At 42.3% G+C, this 25,515-nt stretch overlaps 1 protein-coding gene across 2 annotated transcripts; it reads right to left on the bottom strand.

The window, feature by feature from the left end:
* rabl2 (RAB, member of RAS oncogene family-like 2) lies at positions 1-25,029 on the bottom strand. Of its 2 annotated transcripts, none has more exons than XM_072562788.1 (8): positions 24,913-25,029; positions 18,671-18,700; positions 12,810-12,889; positions 10,068-10,147; positions 8,808-8,919; positions 6,873-6,970; positions 5,892-5,975; positions 1-1,127 (listed from the first exon to the last, which is right to left on the bottom strand). In XM_072562788.1, exons 2-8 carry the CDS (start codon positions 18,694-18,696, stop codon positions 1,047-1,049), a joined length of 561 nt encoding a protein of 186 aa, XP_072418889.1. In that variant the 5' UTR covers positions 18,697-18,700; positions 24,913-25,029; the 3' UTR covers positions 1-1,046. The 2 variants fall into 2 exon arrangements, with proteins under 2 accessions (XP_072418889.1, XP_072418888.1); XM_072562787.1 differs by lacking the exon at positions 24,913-25,029 and adding an exon at positions 22,458-24,387.
* Positions 25,030-25,515: the final 486 nt, after the last annotated feature.

The raw sequence follows: 25,515 nt of genomic DNA, 5'->3' as shown, positions 1-25,515 counted from the left end.
GCATTTGAATTGTTTTTAATTAATGCCACACTGAGTTGATTCACAATAAGTAGAAATGAGCACTAAAAAAAATCCATCAAGCATAAAAACATAAACGTAGCAACACCTGTGCTTTGAACTTTCCCACCCTCTGAAGATGCTGACTCCTCCCTGGGTATGGATTCGATGAGTTTTGCTCTCCCTGTACTCCCTTCCATAAAGGACTCAGGGACTACTTGCGGGCAAGCTGCACCTCTGTCCAGAGGATGGCAGCCCAAGCTAATCTGACATTACATTATATTTTCATGAATCCAAACACATTTTGACTTTTCAACAGGAGACAGTGGGTAATAATTAAGAGCAGGAACTCCAGTTTCTTCTCCCCTTCACAGTTCAATGATACTCCAGTGGTACAGAGGATTGGCAAAGGTGATCTGAATCAGTGGCTTGGAACAGCCAGTACCACACCAACAGGTATTTTACCCCATCCTGTGGCCCAGAGGACTCCAAACCATTTGATTTCTTTCTCACCCAGCACTGATGACAGCAACTCCACAATATTTTTTAAAAAGCCTCATGAAGAGGGGTCAAGCCAAGAGGGTCACACAACAGACACATTTTCAAGTGCAGTGGAAGATCTCTACAACAACAGACCTTGGGGATGGGGAACAATTCTTGCACATTGCTACTCAGAGGCAAAGAGGGTTGATACAGGCATGTCATGAGATATAAACAGCAGAGCTGCGAGACATTGTGCTGTTCTCACACCGCTCCCACCCTACCCAACATCTGTACAACTGCTGTGTGTGCTCCAGTTTCTTTTTGTTTAAATAGTTGAGCAGCTTGAGTGAGGAGAACAAGGGAGAATAAAGTCTTCCGCAGGCCAGGAAATGAATTTGCCATCACACTTATAAATCAGCCATGCTATGAAGTAACTTCCTTATTCAGTGTGTCGAGGTGAATGTTAGAAGATGAAAGTTCAGAAATGAGTTCCTTCCCACAATGTAGAACAGAGTGCATCAGAGCCTTCACTCCAATACTAAGACTCCTCTCCTTGGCAAACATCATCATGGTGATTGGGTTTTCTCATTTTTTGATTTGTCATCATCTTTGGCAGCAATATCTTCCTTTACTTCCAAGTCAAAGTTCTGGTGGAGAAGGGAGGAAGTAGAGTCAGCCTGGTATACAAGTTACAAACACATATATCCGTCAACCTGACTGCTGCAGGAGTCCCACAGCCTCACCTTCTCTCCATTTCCACATACTAGTCCCAAACTGATCCCACTGCCTCACTATCTCCACTTAATCATAACGTTACCAAACGAACATTATATTGGCTGCTGTCGATTTTTATATAAACAAGTCAGAATCAAATCTTAGAACAGTATGAAGTGAAACTCAACCAATGCCAGACTGTTTTTAAGCATTGAGACAGCTGGCAGTTAAGATCAATCAACCATCATTAAATGCAACAAGAGAGATTTCACACCTCACAGAGCACAAGGGGCAGAGAGCCGGGCTCATGGAGCAAGATAAATACTAATTCCATAATATGTGTACTTACCTGCATGCTCTGAGATAGCATTCCCATGGCCAATGACCAATGTGTTGGTAGAAATTTGGAGGGTGCAACAGCATTTACTGGTTGACTTTTTAGTAACTTGGTATAAGACTGGGCCCAGTCATCTCAATGCAGCACAACAGTACCACCTGCCAGGACAGCACTGAAACTGCAGTACAATGCTGCTGGAATATTAGCAGTGTACTGAATAACTAAAGGCTGGCAGTGGTGAGATATGTGTGAAGAAGAGGCAATTTAAGCAAACAGGTAAAAACAATGACTGAGGATGCTGGAAACCAGATTTTGGATTAGTGGAGCTGGAAGAGCACAGCAGTTCAAGCAGCATCCGAGGAGCAGCAAAATCGACGTTTCGAGCAAAGGCCCTGCACCACTAATCTGGTTTCCAGCATCTGCAGTCATTGTTTTTACCTCGTTGATTTTAATCCTCTTGCAAGGGATGCCTGCCTTGAAGAAGTTTTCCTCCTCTCTCTACAAGTATCTCTCCACGCTTCAGGCTCTCTGCCTTCATTCCTGATGAAGGGCTTTTGCCCGAAACGTCGATTTTGCTGCTCCTCGGATGCTGCCTGAACTGCTGTGCTCTTCCAGCACCACTAATCCAAAATTTAAGCAAACAGCACATTGTACAAAACTGACAGAGAGGGCGACAAAGCGAGCAACACACAAGAGGGAATCATACACACAAACGGAAAGGTAAAGATGCTGATTGTGGCACACAGTGTGCAGGAGTGTGGGGAGTGGGGAGAGGCTACAGATTGAGGCAGAGTGTGGCAGGTGGTACACACTCAGACAGAGCGCAGGGCAGCACAAAGAATCTTATGTAGATTTTTTTTTTAAACTGATGGAATGGCAAGGCTAGACAGAGGCGACACATTCTCTTCCAAAATTGGCTTAGATTGCCTTAGTTAGATCTTTTCACAACGTAAAACATTCCCCACCCATCCCTCCCCAGCTAATACTTTATGTAATAAGCCAAGGCCTTGTCACCGCTGGAACAGAAATTGCAGAGAGCAGGTTAATCTCACAAACTGACATCTATTCTGTGCCCCACTGAGCTCAGAATGAGATCCATTCTCCCAACAATCATCTTGCAAATGAGGTTTAGTAAATGCAAACTTTCAGAAAGGATAAAAAAAAACCCATCTGTGTTCGATTAGCTAATCTCAGTCAAAATGTCATCTATTACTACAATTTCCAAGAGTGCCCTGAGCTTGGGACTGAATGAGGGTATAGTCAGTCAGGATTCTCCCTCAGGTTTGCCGAGACTCCCTGCTGGAATCAGTGGGTTTGAGAATGCTCGGTGAGAATGCGAGCAGGACCCTTGCTGTCAAACAGCTGTCTTGACCAGTAAATGAAGAATTGGGAAGACCGTATGAAGGGATGCTGGGAGGACAGCTGCTATTTGCAAGAAAACCTAACCTCCTCCTTCACTGGGTGAGAGAAATATCAGCTAGTTCTCACTAAGTCTCTCTGACCTATGGCTCCCTTCTAATCAAACTTAATGCAGGTCTCAGAAATAGCATTGCCTCTCCCTCTGGAAATTTTGTAACCCTTTAATCGTAACAGTGACTTCACACTTCAGATTAGATTAGATTCCCCACAGTATGGAATCAGGCCTTTCGGCCTAACAAGTCCAGACCAACCCTCTGAAGAGTAACCCACCCAGACCCGTTCCACTACCCCTACATTTACCCCTGACTAATACACCTATCAATTTAGCATGACCAATTCACCTGACCTGCCCATCTTTGGACTGTGGGAGGAACCCAGAGCACCGGAGGAAACCCACACAGGACACAGGGAGAATGTCCAAACTCCACAGAGACAGTCGCCCGAGGCAAGAATCGACCCCGGGTCTCTGGCGCTGGGAGGCAGCAGTGGTAAGCATGGAGCCACCGTGCAGCGCCATGGCCTGCCTTTCATTCTCTGAAAGCCAAAGGAAGCTGGGTTGAACAGAGAGCCTTCTCACGCTGAGCCAGTTGATATTTTAAGAGGAACCTGTGCTGGCTGCAGCATCCATGATGACAGGCAACCTTATCTCAAACGAGCATGGGATTCCAGATTCCAGTCTTCTCCATTTTCCAACATCTTAATTTCATCATCTTTCATTGTCTTGTTGAAATGATCTTTCCCATCATTCCCAGTTCTCTCTTAAAATAAAATTCCGTGCACAAAATGTCCTTGGTTCTCATTACCAGCACAATGCTGTCCTCTCCCAGCCACACTTGTTGTTTGGTCCATTAATAAGGACCAACACATATCTTGACTTCTGGGCGTAATGAAGGACACAATGACCTGTTCTTTTACAGTTTACACATATTGACAGACCAGCCACAATTCAGAATATTTTTCTTTCATAGGATGTGGGCCTGGTTGGCTAGGCCACCTCAAACCGCCATTGAGAAGCCTTCTTAAACCGGGTGGAGTTTAAAGACTATAACTCTTCGTTTTTTTATTTTTGGACTGTGACCCAGAAGGATACTGTTTTAAGCCAAGTAAACAGGAGAAAGAGATGCTGCACTTTTAAAGACAAGTTATTGGAATTCATTGTGAGCTGCAGTTTCACAACTGTGTTCAAACAATGGGTGGATTGCTCGATTCATCAGTGTTGGCTGTGTGTGCATTCAGGGCAGTTTTGCTCAAAGACAGCCTGTTCATTAGATTTTGAATCAGGATGAGTTGAGAGGGTCAGCAGTGTTCAGCAGGACAATTATCTGACTGGTTCCTGGGTTTGGGGACAGCCTGTCCATGAACACAGTAGCGGAAAGCCTTCAGATCCTAAAACTGCAGCATTTCTGTCACTCCTTGCTGAGCAGAAACAAAGAATTGGAAGATAGCCAGTTATTCTCACCTACTATTTGTCTACAAGTTAGTGTCTCCAGCTAGTGACTGAGGCCAAAAGATTAGCATACTAATTAATCAGTATCTACAGTAATGAACTTGGAAAGAAGATCAGAGATCAGAAGGAGTCGGAAAACAGCAAAAGGACACCTCACTGCATCCTGTGGACTCATGCTATTGAACCATGTTCCCTTATGTTTGTCCTCCACCAGAAACACTTACGTTCTTTTGTTTCACTATGTCCATCTGCACATTCGTGTAGAGGTTTAAGGGGTAGAGTTTAAATCATACTTTGTTTGCCTGTGGTTATTTTTAAATAAATTGCAGCTTCTTGTTAAGTCCAGAAACTTGATCAGTGTAACGTTAACCTAATTATACAGGACATTTGGGGACTTTGAGTTGTGTGGTTACACCTTTAACTTTTGCGACAAACAAGGTATCAGTGGGACTCTGGTATCGGCACATTTTCCGAAATGGGTTGTGACAGGTGCAAGCACATAGTGAAGAAGAGGTCACATAACTGTAGGTCAGGAGAGCAACTTACAGGTAGGGATGTACACATCCATCAGCTGCCTTTGTCCTTCTAAGGGCAGAGGTCACAAATGTGGAAGGTGCTGTTGAGCAGCTTTGAGGAGTTGCTGCTGTACATCTTGTAAATGACACACACTGGTGGTGAGATTAAACATTTAAGGTGGCTGATGGGGTGCCAATCAAACAGGTTGCTTTGTCCCGAATGGTGTTCATCCTCCAGAGTGTTGCGGGAGATGTACTATCCTGGCAAATGGACAGTACTTCATCACAGTCTCGACTTGTGTGTTGTAGATAGTAGTCTCTGGATTAGTGGTGCTGGAAGAACACAGCAGTACAGGCAGCATCCAAGTAGCTTCGAAATCGACGTTTCGGGCAAAAAGCCCTTTGCCCGAAATGTCGATTTCGAAGCTACTTGGATGCTGCCTGTACTGCTGTGCTCTTCCAGCACCACTAATCCAGAATCTGGTTTCCAGCATCTGCAGTCATTGTTTTTACCTCTTGTAGATAGTAGATGACTTTGTAGAGTCAGGTGGTGAATTACTTGCCACAGAAATCACAGTCCTTGACCTCTCTTTTAGTTAAAGTAGCCATATATTACCAATCAATGGTAATCCCCAGAATGTTGATTGTGAGGGATTCAGCAATGATGATGAATGTCAAGAGGAGATGGTGAGGTTGTTGGAGATGGTCATTGCCTGGCACTTGTGTTTTAGCAATGCCAGTTTCTTTTATTTGCACTTCTAATCATTTCCCAGCAGCCCCTTCTGAAAACCACAAATCCAGAGAAGACAGAAGCAAGCCTGACCACAGTCACATCTGGACTCTAACCTGAGCCACTTGCCTGTGAAACATGAGCAGAGAAAGTACAAGACCGCAGGAACTCCAGTTAATTCCTGAGGCTGAAGATGCTGTGAAGGTTCTACAGGTGAATTCACACCTACCCCAGCAACTGAACACTCACCTCCAACTCCCGCATGACTTCATCCATGAAATCATTGGTGTTCTGTTTGTATGACACCGCTAGCTTTATTGTGTCCCGAAACAGCTGTAGAGAAAAGAACAGGAAAGCGTGAAGATGCAGGTATAGGTATTTAAGGAAACCATAATTTTGCATGTTTTATAGCACCCTTCACAATCCTGGGCACCACAAAGCGTTTTAGAGTTAACAATGAAGTTTAGAAGCATAGGCACACAATAACATTGCCAAATTAGGATCACAATTACGTACACATAAGCTTCCAAAAACTCTATCTTACAGTTGTGGCCCCAAATTTTGGTCCGGTCCACAGGTGGAAAAATAATTTATATATCCACCCAATAAAACTACAATAATCTTAAAGGCTTCAATTTAGACCTGCCCTCCATCTTCTCCTTCAGACTTTTCAATAATCCCAAATAACCTTTAATTTTTGTGAAATTTTTTTTTGCATTTACACTGGTGCCTGTTTTCTATAATAGAAAGCAGGACTGTTCAAACACGCCAGGTGTAGTCAAAAGCAAAAACAGAAATTGTGAGACAAACTCAGGAGGTCTGGCAGCTTCTGTGGACAGAAAACAGTAAATATTTTGAGGCCAGTGACCCTTCAGGTTTACCACATATTTATCATAATTTCTGCTTTCTAACTCCATTCCCTTCGAAACAAATACTAGTGCTTTGTTTGACTCTTTTTAAAATGGTCTTCTTAACATATCAAAAGTGGAGAATGACTGCACTACCCTTTCACTATCTCACAGGGGGGAATTATTACTGAAATAAGAGCCAAGTTGAAAAAGACAAGAATCAGATTTATGATTGGACGATAGGTTATATAATCTGCCCACCTCTGCTCCATCTCAATCACTGGACTGCAGCCTACAAAATGGCTCCCAGTGCACAAAAAGGTGCTTCAGTTACACAAATGAAATCATCCTGTATTGCCCTCTGTGTATACACCACACTTGCCTTGACAACATTGGTACCATCTGCCGCTGACACAAAATAAAAGGGTAGCCCCTGTTTCTTGGCGAAGTTGAAGCTTTTCTGTGTGATTTTCAGATCAGCTGAAAGACAGAGGGCAGCAAGTAGTTCATTCAGTATGCCAGCAAATCACAATGCCTGTTCACAGTACTACTTCTCCTGAGCATGGAATAGCCAACAAAAGGATGTTTGAGCCCTCATATTCCATCTCTTGCCACAACATGCACGGACACCTTCTCCTTCTGTACGCCCCTTACCCACTGTGCTTCTCATCTCTACTTCCCAAGTCTCAGGAAAGTGAGCTCAGTGAAACAGATCTGGTTCCTTATCAATTACAATGAAGAGGTGTTCTCCGTCCCAGTACTATGGCTATCACCTCACTGCAGACAAGGGTGATCAGAGACCTCTAATAGCTTGATCATGCCATTTCAGTATGGCATGACTGGGTTACTTTAGACTCACCAAGTTTAAGGAGAATTGAACAATGTGCATGACAGTAGATAGGATAAGGAAGGAGTAATTATCTTAGTCAGAAATATTTGTTTTTACATCTTCCTTTCTCCCCAGTGTCAGTCCACTACCTACAAAACACAAGTTCAAAGTGAGATGGGATCCTCACCACTTGCCTGGATGAGTGCAGCTCCATCGACACTCAAGCAGCTCAGCAACATCCAGAACGAAGCAGTCTACTTGGTTGGCACTATATCCACTCTCTTTGCCCTCAGCAACTGATAACAGCATCTACAAGATGCACTGCAGCAACTCAACAAGGCTCCTTTGACTGCATCTTCCAAACCCATGACCTCTACCACGCAGGATAAATGGCAGTGGATGCATGTGAACACCATGACTTGCAAGTACCCCACCAAGAGCACTCAGAACCTGGCTGGACCAACTGGTGGAGGTATTCACCAATAACTTCAACCTCTCCTTACTACAAGTCAAAGTCCCTGTCTGCTTCAAGAAGACCACAGTGATCCCGGTACCTAAGAAAGCACATGCAATGTGCCTTAATGACGACCTCCCAGTGGCTCTCACCTCAATGATCACAAAGTGATTCAAAAGGCTGGTCACGGCCCACGTCAACTCCAGTCTCTCACCCTATCTCGATCCCCGACAAATTGCCTATTGATACAACAGGTCCACAGCAGACCCTGTATCTCTAGCTCTGCACCTATATCTGGAACGTCTGGACAACAAGGACACCTACATCAGCCTCCTGCTCATTGACGACAGCTACACAGTACATGTGACAATGAATCAAATCAAATCAAATTAAATCATCCTGATTTGGAACTATGTTGCAATGCTTTAACTGTGACCAGGTCCAAGTCTGGAATTTCCTCCTTGACAGCATTGTGTGCCTACATTGTAATAATTGCAGCAGTTCAAGAAAGCACCTCATCACTGCTTTCTCAAGGGCAGTTCGGGATGGGCCACAAATGCTGCCCTAGCCAGCAATGGCAACATCCCCTGAATTAATTTTAAAAACCCTGAAGGACGTTAAGACAACCATACCTGCACACCCGTGTCCACTCTTGAATGAGCACACCCAGACATTTTTATTCTTTTCTATCCCGATTTAAATCACTCCAAAATACTTCACATGTGATGAGGTATTGGAAGATTAGGTAGGCAAGACCAGCACTTAATATGTGCAAAACAAAACTTATGAAGAACACCCAGGAAATTCTTTGCAGAAACAGTGAAATGGACGTACAGGGTGAAATTCCCAAAATCCTTAGCAGCCAAATACGATAAAGTGTGAAATTCCTCCTAATCAATAAGCTGAATGAGATTGGTCATTAGCATCTACTTATGGTCTCCTGTCTTGCTCATTTAAAACTTCATATGGAGATGAAAGAGCAGAATGAAAGTCATTGCTTCTCACACTGCCAGATAAATAATCTTCAAACTTACCGTCTATTTTGTTAGCAACAACCACACAGGGGATTTCTGGCCGAGACTCCCTCAGCTCTGTGTACCAATTAGTCAGGTTTTTGTAAGTTATCTTCCGCTGGACATCAAACACCTAACGTCAAAATTTTTAAAAATGAAATTAGTTTTCTTCTAATTAATAATGTCTGGTCTGTTCTTTCTGCACCTTGACAGATATGAGACAGAGTAAACTCCCTCTACACATGACGGCAACTATTGCCCACAGCAATGACATGCTGGATTCAGTATACAGAAAGTCATCATAGAATCCCTACAGTGTGGAAACAGGCCATTTGGCCCATCAAGTCCACAATGACCATCCGAACAGCATCCCACCCAGATGCAGCTCCCTACTTTATCCCTATAACCATGCATTTCCAAGGGCTAATCTAGCTAGCCTACACATTCCTGTACACTACGGGCAACTTAGCAAGGCCAATCCCCCTCAACTGCACATCTTTGGGCTGTGGGAGGAATCCAGAACACCCAGAGGAAACCCATGCAGACCAGGGAGAACATGAAACTCCACACCAACAGTCACCCGAGGCTGGATTCAAACTCGGGTCCCTGACACTGTGAGGCATTTAACACTGAATGTTGGTGTTTCAAATGTCGAAGTGGCAGACATGTTACAGGCTGCTCAGTACAGGTTCCACTGCTTCATTGGAAATTATAGTTTATTGGCTAGTTGGTGAAAAACTCTAACATTACCTGAAAAACAAAATGGGTCTCATCACAGCTGGGTAGCTCAAGTAGGAGTCAAATGACAATGGAAGATTTTAATCAAGCCACCTTTGACAGCAGATTTGTTACTGATGCAGACAGGTGTGTGAAACTCTGGGAAATTGTTGGTGATCAGTAATCCCATAATGGTACGTGTGGCAATGAGTACTAGGATCTTTCCACTCCAACTCCAGGTAAGGCTGCCAGTGGGATCTGGCTGTGGTGGGGGGGGGTGGGGGGGGGGAGAGGTGGGGAGGGGGGTTAGGTCGCACAGATTTAAAACATTCTCAAAGCATTGACATTGCCAAATTGTGTCTGGTTTTCCATAGACTTTGCTAAGATTTCTTTGTCACAACTCAGATTAACTTGTTTACTCTGTATCAGGCAAAATTAATCTCACTATGTTGTGTTTGGAGCATAATGAGATTTATTTCAATCTATTAGTTCGTGATAATGCACTTTATTTCTGAAATAAATAATTTTACATTTTGTACTGAATTGGAATTGAAGACCACTCACCATTATACAAGCATGTGCCTTATGGTAATAAGATGGATGCATACTCTGAAAACGTTCCTGGCCTGCTGTATCCCAGAAATCTGTGAAAGAAAACACCCAGTTTCAACTTCTCTATTTCAAATCATAAATGTTAAAATTAAGGAGATCCAAGCCAACTGATTCTTTTCGCTATGCCTAAACCTCACCCACCCTTGATCATTACCCTTCTTTCACAAGTGTTTCAATCCATTCTCCTCGCATACTTAACTGCCCCAATTCCTCGGTACAGTTTGGATCACGTCCTTCCACAGGATCGTAAAGAGGACACTATCCTCTGACTTCTTTTGGTTTCATCCTTTGTTCAATGATAGATTCTAAATCACTAGCAAAAGCGTGATGCTTGCAAGCTTTCAAGATTTCAGCACATAACCTAAGCCAAACCTTCAGGGCAGTACTGAGGAACACTGCACTATCAGAGGGGCTGTCTTTCAGATGAGACATTAAAGAGAGGACACATCTGACCTCAGGCTAGGAATACTGAAGATCCCACTACACACTGAAAAAGAACACAGGAATTCTGATGCTCTAGCCAAAATTTATTCCACTTTCACTAAAATTGACGATTTGGTCATTTACCTTACTGCTGTTTTATGCAAAATGGACACATTTTCAGAACTACAATATATCAAAATTATTTCATTTGATATATTGGGTTTTCTGACATTCTAAGGTTGTGAAAGGTGCAACATAAATGAAATTCATGTTGTTTTTTCCCTTTCAATTTGATCTTTACCGCAACTACATTTACCAACTTTGGAGACCTATTCCCTGATCCTATGTGCAAACAAAATTTTCAATCTTTGTCTAAAAAGTTTGAACTGTCCCACAGGATCCATAGGCTATTAGGAGGAGAGATTCACACTATTTTGTGTGAATAGTGTTTTCATATTTAATTGCTAAATGGCCAGGCTCTAACAGGACCACTAACTATCCATTGTATGAAAATTTTGATGACTTGACAACTCAACCAGTCAGCAAATTCAGAATATCTTTAGTGCCATTCATGACACAGAAGGGTTTTGACCCAATCAAGTCCTGATAGCAAGCCAATAAGTCCTACTTTCCCACTCTAACCCCACAGACTAACAAATCACTTCAATTTTCCTCAAGTAACCATTCAAATTTCTTTTGAAATCACAGTTTCCACTAACCTGATGGGCAGCAAGTGCCAGGTCAGAACCATGCGATGCATAAAAGTTTTTCCTCACATGCCCCCTGAATCGCTTGCCCAAAACCATAAATCTGTGTTCCTTCATCCTTCAGTCATCAGCTAATAAGAGTGTTCCAGGTCTATCTTATCCAAAACTGTCATAGTCTTGCACCTCACACTCAAATCTTCCTCAATCTCACCACGTTCTCACCTACCCAGACTTGTAGTAAAAATACCTCATATTTGGTATCATTCTGGTAAATCTCCTGTGCTGCTCCTCAAGGGTCCTTACGTTTTTTTTCCAAATTCTGGTGGCCAGAACTGGATACAATATTTGAGTTTTGGCCTAACCAAAGCTTAATTTTGATTCAGCAGAACTCGCTTTAGTATTCAATACTTACTTAAAATGAAATCTAAAATCTCTAGGCTTTGATAATTACTTTCTCAATATGTCCTACTACCTCCTGAGAACAATGCACATGAAACCACAGGCCCCCCCCTTTCACTCCACAATCTTTCGAACTACCATTAACTCAAATACCCCTGTCTTTATCCTTTCACCAAAATGTAGCACCCATCTGCTTTGTGTCTTCCCATTCTATTAGCCTTTCCCTCATTATCATCCTTATTCTTTGTCATTCCTCTAAGTTTGATGTCATTCACAAATTTTGAAATTTAATTATGTATTTAAATACCCTGGACCTAGTACTGACTCGTGCAGAAAAGAAACACACTAATATCTTTCGGTCTGAAACAATAATCTTTAATGCTTTCTGTCCTTTAAAGAAATTTTACATCCAACCTGACATTTAAATTCCATTTGCTATAATTTTGTTAACCAGCCTGTGTGTGCATTTTGTCAAACACTGTTAAAATCCATCCAGGTATTATCCATTTCATCAATCTTCTCTAATACTTCATCAAAAAGTTCAATTAGTCAAGCACAATCTACCAATTACAAATCCATGCAAGGTTTCCCTAATTAACCCAAACCTCTTCGAGTGAGTGCATTTTGTTTTTCCCATATTATTTTCAAAACATTCTGGATGTAGGTTTGCTCGCTGAGCTGGAAGGTTCTTTTCCTGACGTTTCGTCATCCTACTAGCTAACATCTTCAGTGGGCCTCAGGCAAAACACTGCTGATAATTCCTGCTTTCTATTGAGATGTTTGGGTTTCTTTGGGTTGGTGATGTCATTTCCTGTGGTGATGTCAACACAGGAAATGACATCACCAACCCAAACATATAAATAGAAAGCAGGAATTATCAGCAGTGCTTCGCCTGAGGCCCACTGAAGATGTTAGCTAGTAGGGTGACGAAATGTCTGGAAATGAATCTTTCAGCTCATCAAATAAACCTACATCCCGAATCTCAACCTGAGCTACAAATCTTCTCAAAACTCGTTTCAAAACATTGTTGGTAAATTAGCTAGCCTGTAGTTATTAGGGCTGCATTCAAACCTGAGTGGGGGGGCTTTTCCTGAATAGACAGGACCTCTCTCCTTTAGTTTTGGTACAATGAAGGTCAAGAATAATTCAGAAATGTAACACTTACCCACGAGAACAGTCTTGTCATTGACAGTGGTGGTGTACTTGTACAGTGTGAGCGCATAAGTGGACAACTGCTGAGGGCGACTGCAATCTGAGTTAAGGTATAAAAGACTCACACAGAAAATAAAATTATCCTGCGAAATAAATAAAAATGATATACGAGTTTTATATTTAACATTTTCAAAATATTACACTATCGCTCATTTGTGATACAGCTGCAAAACAACGGTTGTCAGAGTCATACAGCATGGAAACAGACACTTCGGTCCAACATGCCGAACATGTTCCCAAACTAAACTAGTTGCACCTGCCTACGCTTGGCCCATATCCTTCCAAATCTTTAATGTCTATGTATTTACCCAAATGTCTTTTAAACATCGTAACTGCATCTGCATCCACCACTTCCTCTGCCAGTTCATTCCACATATTAACCACTGTAAAAAAAAAGTTGCCCCCTTGTTGTTTTTCAATTTTTCTCCTCGCAACTTAAAAAAATGCCTCCCAGTTTTGAACTCCCTCACCTTATGAAAATTACCTTTGTGGTTCATCATATCTATGCCTCTCATGACTTTATAAACCTCTATAAAGACACCCTCAACTTCGGATGCTCCAGTGAAAGAATATTTTTCTAACTCAAACCCTCCACTCTAACAACATTCTGGTAAATCTTTTCCGAACCCTCTCCAAGTTAATAATATCCTTCTGTAACAGGTTGACAGAACTGCATACAGTACCCCAGAAAAGGCCTCACCAATGCCCTGTACACTGTGACATCCCAACAACTATACTAAAGTCTGAGTATTGAAGGCAAGCTACTAAACACTTTCATAACCACCTTGCCTACCTGTGATGCAAGAGGCAGGAATTATGTACCTGAACTTCTCGGTCTCTCTGTCCTACAACACTACTCAAGGTCCTACCATTAATCATGTAAGTCCAGCCTTTGTTAGTTTTACAAATTGCAATATCTTGCATTTATCCAAACACCATCTGCCACTCCTCAACTCACTGACCCTCTTTGTAATCTCAGATAACCTTTCTCACTGTCCACAATACCACCAATTTTGATGGCATCCACAAACTTACTAACCCTGCCCCCCATATTCTCATCCAAATAATTTACATAAATGACAAATAAAAGTGGAACCAGTACTGATCCCGATGGAACACCGTTGGTCACAGGCCTCCAGTCTGACAAACAATGCTCCAGCACCACCCTCTTTCTCCTACCGGAAAGCCATTTTGTACCCAATTGGTAAGCTCATCCCGAATCCTGTGTGATCCCCCCTTATTAATCAGTCTCCCATGCGGAACCTTATCAAAGGATTTTCTAAAGTCCAACATCTACCACTCTACCCTCACCAATCATTTTATTACTTCCTCAAAAAACTCATTCAGGTTTGTGAGACACGATTTCAATTGGATTAAGGCAAATTTTAATGGTATGAGACACGATCTCCCTCACCCATACTTGGCTTCTCCAAATGCATGTAAATCCTACCTTTCAGAATCATTTCCACCAAATTACACATCACCAATGTCAGACTGACAGGTCTATAGTTCCCAGGTTTCTCCTTACAGCCTTTCTCAAATAAAGGCATAACATTAGCCATCTTCAGTCCTGTGGCACCTCACCCATGGTTAATGATGATACAAATATTTCTGCTAGGGGCCCCACAATTTCCTCCCTAACTTCCCACAATGTCCGAGGACACACTTGATCAGGTCCTGGAAATTTATTCACCTTTATGTTCCTTTCCTGTAATGTATACAGTTTTTAAAACATCAATATTTATTTCCAAGTTATTGAGCCCCCATTTCTAGTTACGCAGTAAAAACTGACTCGAAATTTAATACCTCTTCCATCTCCTGAAGTTCAACACAAACTTGAATTCACTGATTTTTAAGGGGTCCTACTCTCTCTAGTTGCTCTTTTGCTCTTAATGTACTTATAGAACGTCTTTATTTTATCCTTAACCTTATCTGACAAGGCTCTCTCATATCCCCTCTTTTCCTTCCTACTTTCCCTCTTAAGACTCCTACACTCTTTCGAGTCAGTTTATACTCTTCAAGGGATTCACTTGATGTCAGTTGTCTATATTTAATATATGATTATTGTTTATTCTTGATGTGAACCTCAATATCTTTATTCATCCATTGTTCTCTACTCTTATCAGCCTTACCTTTCACTCTAACAGGAACATAATGCCTCTGAACTCTTGTTCTCACACTTTTGAAAGTGTCCAACTTGACAATCTCCCTTTACCAGTGAACCAACCATTCCAATCAACTTTTGAAAATTCTTGTCTCATACCATTAAAATTTGCCTTAATCTAATTGAAAACTTTAACTTTTACATATATTATAGTGTCGTACATTTATATAACCCTTCAATGTCGTAACATTGCAACACACTTCACTTGAATGAATTCACGCAATATTAGACATTGAGTCACATATGGAGATTTTACAGCAGATGGCCAAAAGCTTAATCAAAGAGGTAGCTTCTTAAAAGGAGGAATGATTAGTAAAGACAATTTTTTAAAAAATCCATGAAATTACTTTGTCTCTTTTTAAAAAAAAACTTATGTCACGTTGGAAACAACATGAACATACTCCAGATGTTAGAAAATTGAAATTAAAGCAGCATTGCACACTCATTCAACTGAAACTCTGACTTATTTCCTCGTTCCACAGATGTTGCCTGCTTTGACAAGCATGCCCAAATTTCATGCAAAACATTACAAGCTGCTACAAATGGTGAAACTGACTTCAGTTCACGAATAGCTACAATTATCTAGATGAATGGTGAGTTGTTTTCTTAAACCACCAGTAGCAATACTTCAGAGGGTGTGAAGTTGGTGTGGGATTGCATTCACATTAATAGGATTAGAGTATTATTAAAAGGGCATTGGTCAACAAGACAGCTCTTACTGCAATCTAACAAGTAGTGTCCTTTACTGAGAACAACTTTTCAATTCCAGAATTTTTAAATGAATTCAAAGCCACCTAGCTTGCTGGGATCTAAACTCTCATTCTCGAGTTTACTACCTTAGTAACATAAGCATTGTGTTACCAGACTTGTAGCATTAGTAAAGGTAATGTATAAGTACAAAAGAGTATTAATTACACCCCACCAGCCTCCATTTCTAAAGGCCTGTGACCAGTGCAGTGCCACAAAGGATTGGTGCTGGGTCCACTATTTTTCATCATTTACATAAATGATCTGGATGTGAGCATAAGAGGTATAGTTAGTAAGTTTGCAGATGATACCAAAATTGGAGGTGTAGTGGACAGTGAAGAAAGTTACCTCAGATTACAGCGGGATCTTGATCAGATGGACCAATGCGCTGAGAAGTGGCAGATGGAGTTTAATTTAGATAAATGCGAGGTTCTGCATTTTTGGAAAGCAAATCTTAGCAGAACGTATACATCTTATGGTATGGTCGTAGGGAGTGTTACTGAACAAAGAGACCTTGGAGTGCAGTTCATAGCTCCTTGAAAGTGTAATCGCAGGTAGATAGGATAGTGAAGAAGACATTTGGTATGCTTTCCTTTATTGGTCAGAGTTGGAAGGTCATGTTGCGGCTGTACAGGATATTGTTTAGGCCACTGTTGGAATATTGCGTGCAATTCTGGTCTCCTTCCTATCGGAAAGATGTTGTGAAACTTGAAAGGATTCAGAAAAGATTTACAAGGATGTTGCCAGGGTTGGAAGATTTGAGCTATAGGGAGAGACTGAACAGGCTGGGGCTGTTTTCCCTGGAGTTCGGCGGCTGAGGGGTGACGATAGGATAAATAGACAAAGCCCCTTCCCTGGGGTGGGGGAGTCCAGAACAAGAGGGCATAGGTTGAGGGTGAGAAGGGAAAGATATAAAAGAGACCTAAGGGGCAACTTTTTCACGCAGAGGGTGGTACGTATATGGAATGAACTGCCAGAGGGAATGGTGGTGGCTGGTACAATTGCCACATTTAAAAGGCATCTGGATGGGTATATGAATAGGAAGGGTTTGGAGGGATATGGGCCGGGTGCTAGCAGGTGAGACGAGATTGGGTGGGATATCTGGTCGACATGGACAGGTTGGACCAAAGGGTCTGTTTCCATGCTGTACATCTCTATGACTCTATGATTGTAACCTGCCATTTATATCACATCCAATGGATAGCACACTAGGTGCATATTCTCCTCCCCTATCTTGTCAGCATTTCACAGGGACTGTTTCCTCTGGGACACCCTGGTCTGCTCCTCCTCCACTTCCAAAAACCCATTTACTCCCATGACACCTTTCTATGCAATCACAAAAGGTATAACACCTGACCGTTTACCTCCTACCTCCTCAGTATCCAAGAGCCCAGACACACATACAGATGAAGCAGGGAGTTGCCTGCATTTCATTCAAATCTAGTCTACTGTATTCGCTGATAATGTGGCCTCCTCTACATCCGGGAGATGAAACACAGACTGGGTGACAACTTTGCAGAACACCAATCATCTCTCTGTATCTCTGTAAAAATGACCGAGCTTCCAGTTGTTTGTCACTTCAATATAACACCGATGTTTCCATGCCACCATTGCTGCCTCAGGCCTGATGCAGTGTTCCAGTGAGGCTCTACACCACCTCAGAGTAGCATCTCATCTTTTGTTTGGGAATCTTGTAACCTCTCGGACTCAACATCGAATTCAATAATTTTAGAGCCTGATTATATCCTGCCATTTTTTTTTAACCTACCCACACAAACTGGTCCAGTCAGAACATGGGCTGCTTTCAGCACAGACAACCCATTCTCACCCACTCTTAGCTCTCATGACCACTTTTACAGCTTCTCTTTTCTGTTCAGCTTACTATCAACAATCCCTATCTACTAACCCCTTTTATATCTCTCTCTTGTCTGCGTTTCCAGCTAACCACTCTCTTTCCCACCCACCCCTCCTTCTTCCCCAATAACACCAGCCTTCAATACAAATACCACTTTTACCCAGCTGCAATCAGTTCTAAAGAAGGATCAATGAACTCAAAACGTGAACTGTTTTATCCTCACAGATGCTGGCAGACTTGCTGAGTTTCTCCAGCAATTTCTGATTTTCTATTAAATATCACTGTTGGGACTGTATTCTCAATACTCATATTCTAATGGCCCATTCATGGCAATTTTTAATCTGCCTGTATGTTTCTTGGTGAAATGAAAAGTAATATGTACAAGTATCTAATTGCTAAGAGACTTGGTTACTGACTGACGATAGAAGACTGTTAAGCAAATAAATATGTGTAAAGTACACTTAACTATTTTGAGTTCAACTATTTTAAAATTGATGCAAGTGACAAAGAAAGGTGTTGCAGGTTAGACAGTAGCTGTTTCCTTCTCTAGTATGATCCAGTACATTTTGTATGAGGTTACTTCTAGCAAAGGACTTTTCACCTCCTGGAAATCCGATATATAACCTATAAAATAGATTCACCTGATTAGTGCAAGAGAAAGAATGGCGTTAGAATCAGTAGGGACAGGTGATCAGAGCTGGTGAGGTCAAGCCAGAATCTTGTTAGAACATAGAACAATACAGCGCAGAACAGGCCCTTCAGCCCTCGATATTGTGCCGACCTGTGAATTATTCTCAGCTCATCGCCCTACACTATCCCATCATCATCCATGTGCTTATCTAAGGATTGGTTAAATCTCCCTAATGCGGCTGAGTTGACTACATTAGCAGGTAGGGCATTCCACGCCCTGACCACACTCTGCGTAAAGAACCTGCCTCTGATGTCTGTCTTAAATCTATCACCCTTCAATTTGTAGTTATGCCCCCTCGTTCATGTTCCCATCCCTTGGTGCGTGACCTTGTTGTCCTTAAGAGAGCTCAAAGGATACTATCCATCCATCAGGAACCTTTCCATTAACCTGCAAAAGTACACCATCAAAATTATATTAGTACAATTTCTTATCCTTCTTGATTGACTGTCCCAATTTCTTTTCCACCACCTCAACATTTCCCATTTGAGGATGACTTTCCCATCTGTAAAATCCCCTGGAACTCCAGGACTCCCAAAAATCAACACCATACCCTTGGAGTTTCTTTCACCTGTATCACTGTTAGTGGTACTGTCGAAGCTATTGACTTTGAAGAGACAGGGAATCTGACTTTGGTTGTTTTTCTGGAACTTTCAAAACAGCAAATTCTGAACCTATGACCAGGGAGCAAAAGCAGGTCATTCAGCCCCTCGAGTCTGCTCTACTATTCAATAAGACCATAGTTGATTTGTTTCTGTTTTGAATTCCACATTCTCATCTATCCCTCATAACCTTTGATCCCCCACCCAACAAGAACCTACCTCCACCTTAAATATATTCAACAACCCACCTTCACTGCCTTCTGAGCGAGATAATTCCAAGAGTACACAACTCTCTCAGCAAAAAAAAAGGGCAACTCCTACTTTATAAACTGATGTCCCCTAGTTCTGCACTTGCCCACAAGAGAAAGCATACTTTCCATGTTCACATAACTTCCCTTTCTCAAAACTGTACTGACTGCTGATTGCCTTGAGATTTCCCAAGTATCCAACCTCCTTAATGATCAATAATGACACTTTCCCCATGACAGACATCAAGCTAAGGCCTACAATTTGCTGATTTCTGCCTCCTTTTCTTCTTGCATACAGCAGTTATAATTGTTACTTTCCTATCTGACAGAACTTTTACAGAATCTAGCAAATTTGGAAAATGAACGCACTGGTTTCTTCACTCAAAGTTTAAAATGCTACTCTTAAACCTACTTTTCTCCCTTTCAAACTGCATGTTAAATACAATCAACTTGTAGTTGTCGTTACCCAGAGTTGCCTTTACTGAAGTCGTTAGTGATCCTGTTGCATTATGCAATACGAAATCCAATGTAACCCACTCTCTAGGTGGTTCCAGAACATACTGCTCTAAGAAATTCTCAAAAAAATGCTATAAACTCCTTATCCAGCCTACTATTGCCATTCTGATTTTTCCAATTTATGTGTGCATTAAAATCACCATGATTACTGAATTCTCTTAATCATAAGCATCCAAATATAGAACATAGGAACAGTCAGCCATTCATCCCTTCAAACTTGCTTCTGCTTTCCCTTCAGAAATCCTCACTCTGTCCCACCCTGTCACTATCTTCCAGGTGCTTTGCTATTTCATCTTTTATGATGGACTTTAGCATTTTCCTCCTACTGGTGTCAAGCTAACTGGTCTATTATGCCCTGCTTTCTTTCATCTTTCCTTCTTAAATAGTGGGGTTACATTAGGCTAGCCATCAATCCATAGGAATTGTTCCAGAGTCCATGGAATTTTGGAAGATGACCACTAGTATACCTTCTACTTCTAGGACCACTTCCTTCACTGCTCTGGGATGAAGGTTATCAGGTCATGGGAATTTATCTGCCTTGAATCTCATTGGTTTCCCCAGTACCATTTCCCTACCAATACTAACAAATCTGTCAATTCCTCTTTCTCATTAGACTCTGTGCTCATTGCATATTTATGGGACATCATTTGTGTTTTCTTTTGTAAGACAGAGCTAAAGTACACATTCAATTGTTCTGCCATCTCTTTGTTGTGATTAAAGTAATAATCAAGTTCTGCTCTTCAGCTTGGTGCCCAACACCTCATATTGACTATGCAGAAACTGTTTCCTTGTCTTGCCTGTATCACTGGTACTCACATGAACCACAATAACTGAATTTTTCCCCCTCCCATTCCAAGTGCCTGTCCAGTCCTGAGTAGATGCCCCAATCTCTGACACTAGCTATCTAAACCTGTACTCTTGGTTGCACAGAACACACTCACACTCACACTCTCCATATATACTATTTCCTCCTAGCACTACATTCCATTTTGCTCCCACTCCAAATTAGCTGCTTGTACCATGGTGCCATGGTCAGTCAGCTGATCCACCCTGCACCTCATCCAAAGTAGAAAGAAGTTCAAACCAGTTAGACAACTGCAAAAGCTGAGCCACCTACTCTCTTGCACTCTGGGTACCCTTACCTGCCTCACTTGCAGTCACACCCTCCTTTTTTTAAACACTGACCAAATTGGAAGTGCACATTGCAAGGGGCTTAACCAACACCTATTATGACAGATTCAGGTCTCCGTCCTTGATGTGTTGTACTGCTTGTAGTTCAGCCTTTAGTTCATAAACTCTGAAACAAAGTCGCTTGAACTCTAAACACTTACCAAACGTGGATTTGCCCTGGACCACACTCACATCCAGGAGTTCCTACATGCTGCAGCTTTAACACATCGCCTGCCATCCTTACTGCGTTTTAGTTGGCTATCTAAATAAGCTATTTAATTTTTTTTATTTACACATCTTATTTACCCTATTAGCTCTTGTACTCTTGTAAATCTTAGGAAGAAAATATTATAGACCTTAATCACTTACCAAGTGCCCACCAGCTAGCTCCTTCCCTGTCGCAGAGTAAGAACCAATACCAACCTACCAGCAAGCTGCCTCCATGTCTTTCTTTTTTCTGCTCTTCTGATGCTGACTGCTTCTTGACCCTTCCTTCACTGCTCTTTGTGTAACTACTGCTTCACATCTGCCTTCATTTCTTTTGTCCCCTCCAAAATATTCAGCCTATATTCTACCAGAACATTTCCATCCTTATTTCCAAGTGTCAGAAGGCTCTGGAATGCGGCATGGTTCACGCACATGGGGTTTAAACATATGTTGGCAGATTTAGTTTCACCACAGCACTACAGTTACTCTCCAACCAGGACCTCACATCATTTCAGTAGCAGCCTGTTTTGTAGGGCAACTTCCAGCTTGTCCCTGCTCACCACAGCTGCTTCTCCAACACACGCAAGAAACCGGAGGACCTTGACATTCCAATAAGTGCGACCTACGTTTACTTAATTTTCCTTCCCCTTCCTTACTCTTCTTCAGATCTCCCTCCTCTTTAACATCCTGTCCAACAAGCCTACCTATCATGAAAGGTGACTGAGGGCCACACCAGCAGCAGGGTAGAGAATAAGCATTCATGTCAAACCAAATTGAGGCCTGCAGGAGAAAGACAGGGAGGGCTATTTTGATAAGGTTAGATTAAGAACCTGGGAAAATTTTCAAATGGTGATTGCAAACAGGCACAGTCTGACTGCACTGAATAGCCTGTTATTATGCTGTACATTCTATGTAATTTTGACTGGTCATTTTCATGTGTTCCTATATGATTAGATAAGCACTCTGGTTATGGAATGCTTGATTATTGTGGCACAGATACAAAGAGACTCGGACCATCACAGGTTCCAAGTCCATACTAAAACTAGATAATCCCTGCATTGGATCAACCCTCCCGTCAGTAACCTCTGGGAGAGGGATGGGAGAAAAGTATGCAAGGGATTATCCTCTTCATCCTTAAGCAAATCCTGCCAGACAAGATGAGAATGCACCTGTCATCAGATGACACACCAAGCCAGGTTTACAATGCCCTGACCTCTATAATCAAACAGCCCTTGTTGTCCAGGCTCTGAAATGAGGGTCAATGAGTGAAATATTGGAGGGTTGGTATAATCTGTCCCATAACAAAGAGCTGATGTTCCAGGACAGGATGGGGACGAATAACGCCCAACGCCTCTTTACATTTACATATCTGCCAATGTATGCTCACCCAAATGTTTTACTCACTTGGACTTTCCAACGGCACTGTCACCCAGACAGATAATTTTGATGTGTTCATCGCCATCGTACTTATCTTGGTTCAGGTCAGAGAGACTACTACTCTCTGTGGCCATATTCTCGCCAAAAATGTCACAGCTTCGAGTGACTGCACTTGACCTTTTCCACTAATTGCTGGCTGAGTGTGCCTGCTGCTCCTGCAAGCACTCTACACACTCTAGAACTCCCACTCTGCCTCTAACTTTCCGACTAATCTGCACATAACAATTATCAATTCTCTCACTCTCTCTTCTTATATCCTTCGTGTATTATTCAAAAAGCCAAACTATTCCCAATTTAAGCCCAACATAAACTCCTGACTAGTGTTTTATTTCTAAAATAGACTGATTACTTCAGTGCTGAACGCCTCTTTATTCATCTTCCCACTGGTCTCACAGTATCCAGTTCCATAAGTCTTACCCTGCCCCTAATTATTTTCTGTTCGTCTATATTTTGATTCTGCGTCAATCTTTTAATCTTAGACTCCGCTTCCTGTCCTATGATCCAGACACCTCCTCTTAACCTATCTGTCACGATATGTTCTCTTGGTCTGGCTATCCCTGCACTTCCTTCGTGAATTAGATTCTCTCTCACTCTGTCTCTCTGTATTTGTATCGTTAACAGAAGTCCTGATTCCCTTACCCTCTGACACTGTTTCTTTGCTTTTCTGTCCAAACTTCTCACTAATCTTTTCACACGCGTTTTTCTCCCAGATGTTGCTATTAACGAATGCCTTCACTATGTCGGCCGAAGGTCAGTTTCTCTCCAAGGGTCTAATTTTTAAATCACTGCCTCAGGTACCTCCTTCTCGCTGATTCTCAGTAATCTCAGTCTTGGCCAACTGCCCCTCAATCAAGTTTTTTTTAAAAATGTTGTACTTTGAGAGTGCGCTTTTAGTAATAGCACTATTTTTATATCTCACACCATTTCTTCTGTATAGTTTTCAATTGTTCTTAGCTGCCTAACTGGCTGCACTTTTCTGTGTCTCAATTTCTACGTCTCACACTCACACTCTGAATATAACTGCCCCTTTAGCTTTCTGTCCCCTCACTCCCTTTATAAGTTTACTTTGCTGTCCATAAGTTTTTCTCTCAGACCTCTTAGCCCCAATAAAATTATAAATAAAAATAATCACAGCATGTCAGTTTTGCTCTGTAGCTAAGTTTACCAGTATGCACATGTTCCCTTTCTCTTCATATCTCTACCTACGTATACAACCATGTTATACACGACCCCTTTGCTGATTATCCCTCAGCTTCTTTTAATGCCAATCTATGTACATAACTAAGCTCTATCCCTCTAGCTGTATTCCTTTTGCTCCAAATTTCTCCCTTTGCTTCTATTCCTATTTCTTTTCCCTCTCTACGCTGAAGCCTGTGTCCCTTTCTCTTTAGCCCACTGTCTCTCTAGCTCTTTCTCTCCCTCACTCCGTCTCCTTTTCTATTTCTCACTCTCCCTCCCTCCTCTTCTATGTTTCTTACTCTATGTCCCTATTTCTCTCCCTATCTCTCTCTCTTTTACTTCTCCCACCCTGTCTTCTATTTCAATTTCTCCCTGACTCTCTCTCTCTTCGATTCCTCTCCCTCCTCCTCTTTTTCTCTCACCCTCTATCTCTCCTTTTTCTTTCTTGCTCTATTTCTCCTTTTTCTCTCTCCCTCTATCCAACTGTCTCGTCTTCCTCTCGCTCTCTCCCTCTATTTCACACCCCTCCCTATTCCGCTCTCTCTATTTCTTTCTCTCTCTCCCTTCCAACTCTATTCTTATCTCTCTATTTTTCCCAATCTCTCTTGCTCTATTCCTCCCCCTCTCTATTCCTTCCTTCCTCCCTCCCTCTATTCCTCCACCTCTCTATTCCTCCCTCTCTCTCTTTATTCCTCCCTCTCTCTCTCTCTTTATTCCTCCCTCTCTCTCTCTTTATTCCTCCCACTCTCTCTCTTTATTCCTCCCACTCTCTCTCTTTATTCCTCCCACTCTCTCTCTTTATTCCTCCCTCCCTCCCTCCCTCCCTCTCTCTTTATTCCTCCCTCCCTCTCTGTTCCTCCCTCTCTCTCTTTATTCCTCCCTCTCCCTCTATTCCTCCCTCTCCCTCTATTCCTCCCTCTCTCTCTCTTTATTCCTCCCTCTCCCTCTATTCCTCCCTCTCCCTCTCTCTCTCTTTATTCCTCCCTCTCTCTCTATTCCTCCCTCTCTCTATTCCTTCCTTCCTCCCTTTCTCTCTCTCCCTCTCTCTCTCTCTAATCTGTCTCCTCTCTTTCTATTCCTCTGTTTCTTGCAGCTATGCAACAGACGCCAAGAAGGGCCCCGGTAGGAGCTGTCTAAGGAACGCCTGGACGCTCGACGCCAGTACCGATCTACAAATGGAACTAATACAACAAATATTATCAACAGGATAAAATATAAACAACAACTAAGTAAAGTCCGTCACCGGCACGCTTTCCACAGGACCCCGACTGGACAGCCTAAACCATTCCCGATACCATTCTCCGAAGGGCCCAGGCCCGGCCCCAGTCCCGCCTCCAGGGGACGGCCGGCCCATCGTGTAGCTCCGCCCCACAGTAGAGTCCCTCCTCGTGGCGCCGCCCCCACATTGTGTACCTGTCTACGAGAGGCCCCGCCTCCACAATAGGCCCCGCCCCCTTGAGGTCCCACCCTAACCCCAGAATGAGAAACCCCATCATTATCTTATTTTCATTTCAGATTTTCAGCATTTAGCAGAGGGAAGGTTACACCATAACTGTGGCTGCTGTTATATCTCTGATCATTCCGCTTGCAGGAATAGGATAGAATATGCACCGCCACATGCACTTTTACATGAAAAATACAGTGGCAAGTTTGATAAGTTGCCCCACCATGCCGCCTACATCAATGATAAAGAAAAATAAAATTTATCAATTTCACCAACACCTTCCACCCTGCCCTCAGGTTCACCTGGACCATCTTGAACACCTCCCTCCTCTTCCTTGACCTCACTATCTCCGTTTCCGGTGACCGACTCAACACAGACATCTAATTCGAACCCACCGACTCC

Source organism: Chiloscyllium punctatum, chromosome 44 (genome assembly GCF_047496795.1).
Source record: "Chiloscyllium punctatum isolate Juve2018m chromosome 44, sChiPun1.3, whole genome shotgun sequence".
NCBI classification, from domain to species: domain Eukaryota; kingdom Metazoa; phylum Chordata; class Chondrichthyes; order Orectolobiformes; family Hemiscylliidae; genus Chiloscyllium; species Chiloscyllium punctatum.
This window is presented reverse-complemented; position numbering and strand designations above follow the sequence as displayed.

Bases quoted from the DNA above. Each gene is read 5' to 3' on its own strand.
- rabl2 (XM_072562787.1), bottom strand. From the start codon at position 22,564: ATGGCCACAGAGAGTAGTAGTCTCTCTGACCTGAACCAAGATAAGTAC. The intron at 6,971-8,807 runs GTAAGTTTGAAG...TCTGTCTTTCAG, and splicing joins TGTTGCTAACAAAATAGACG to CTGATCTGAAAATCACACAG. The intron at 1,128-5,891 runs GTGAGTGTTCAG...CTTCTCCACCAG, and splicing joins AAGTCATGCGGGAGTTGGAG to AACTTTGACTTGGAAGTAAA.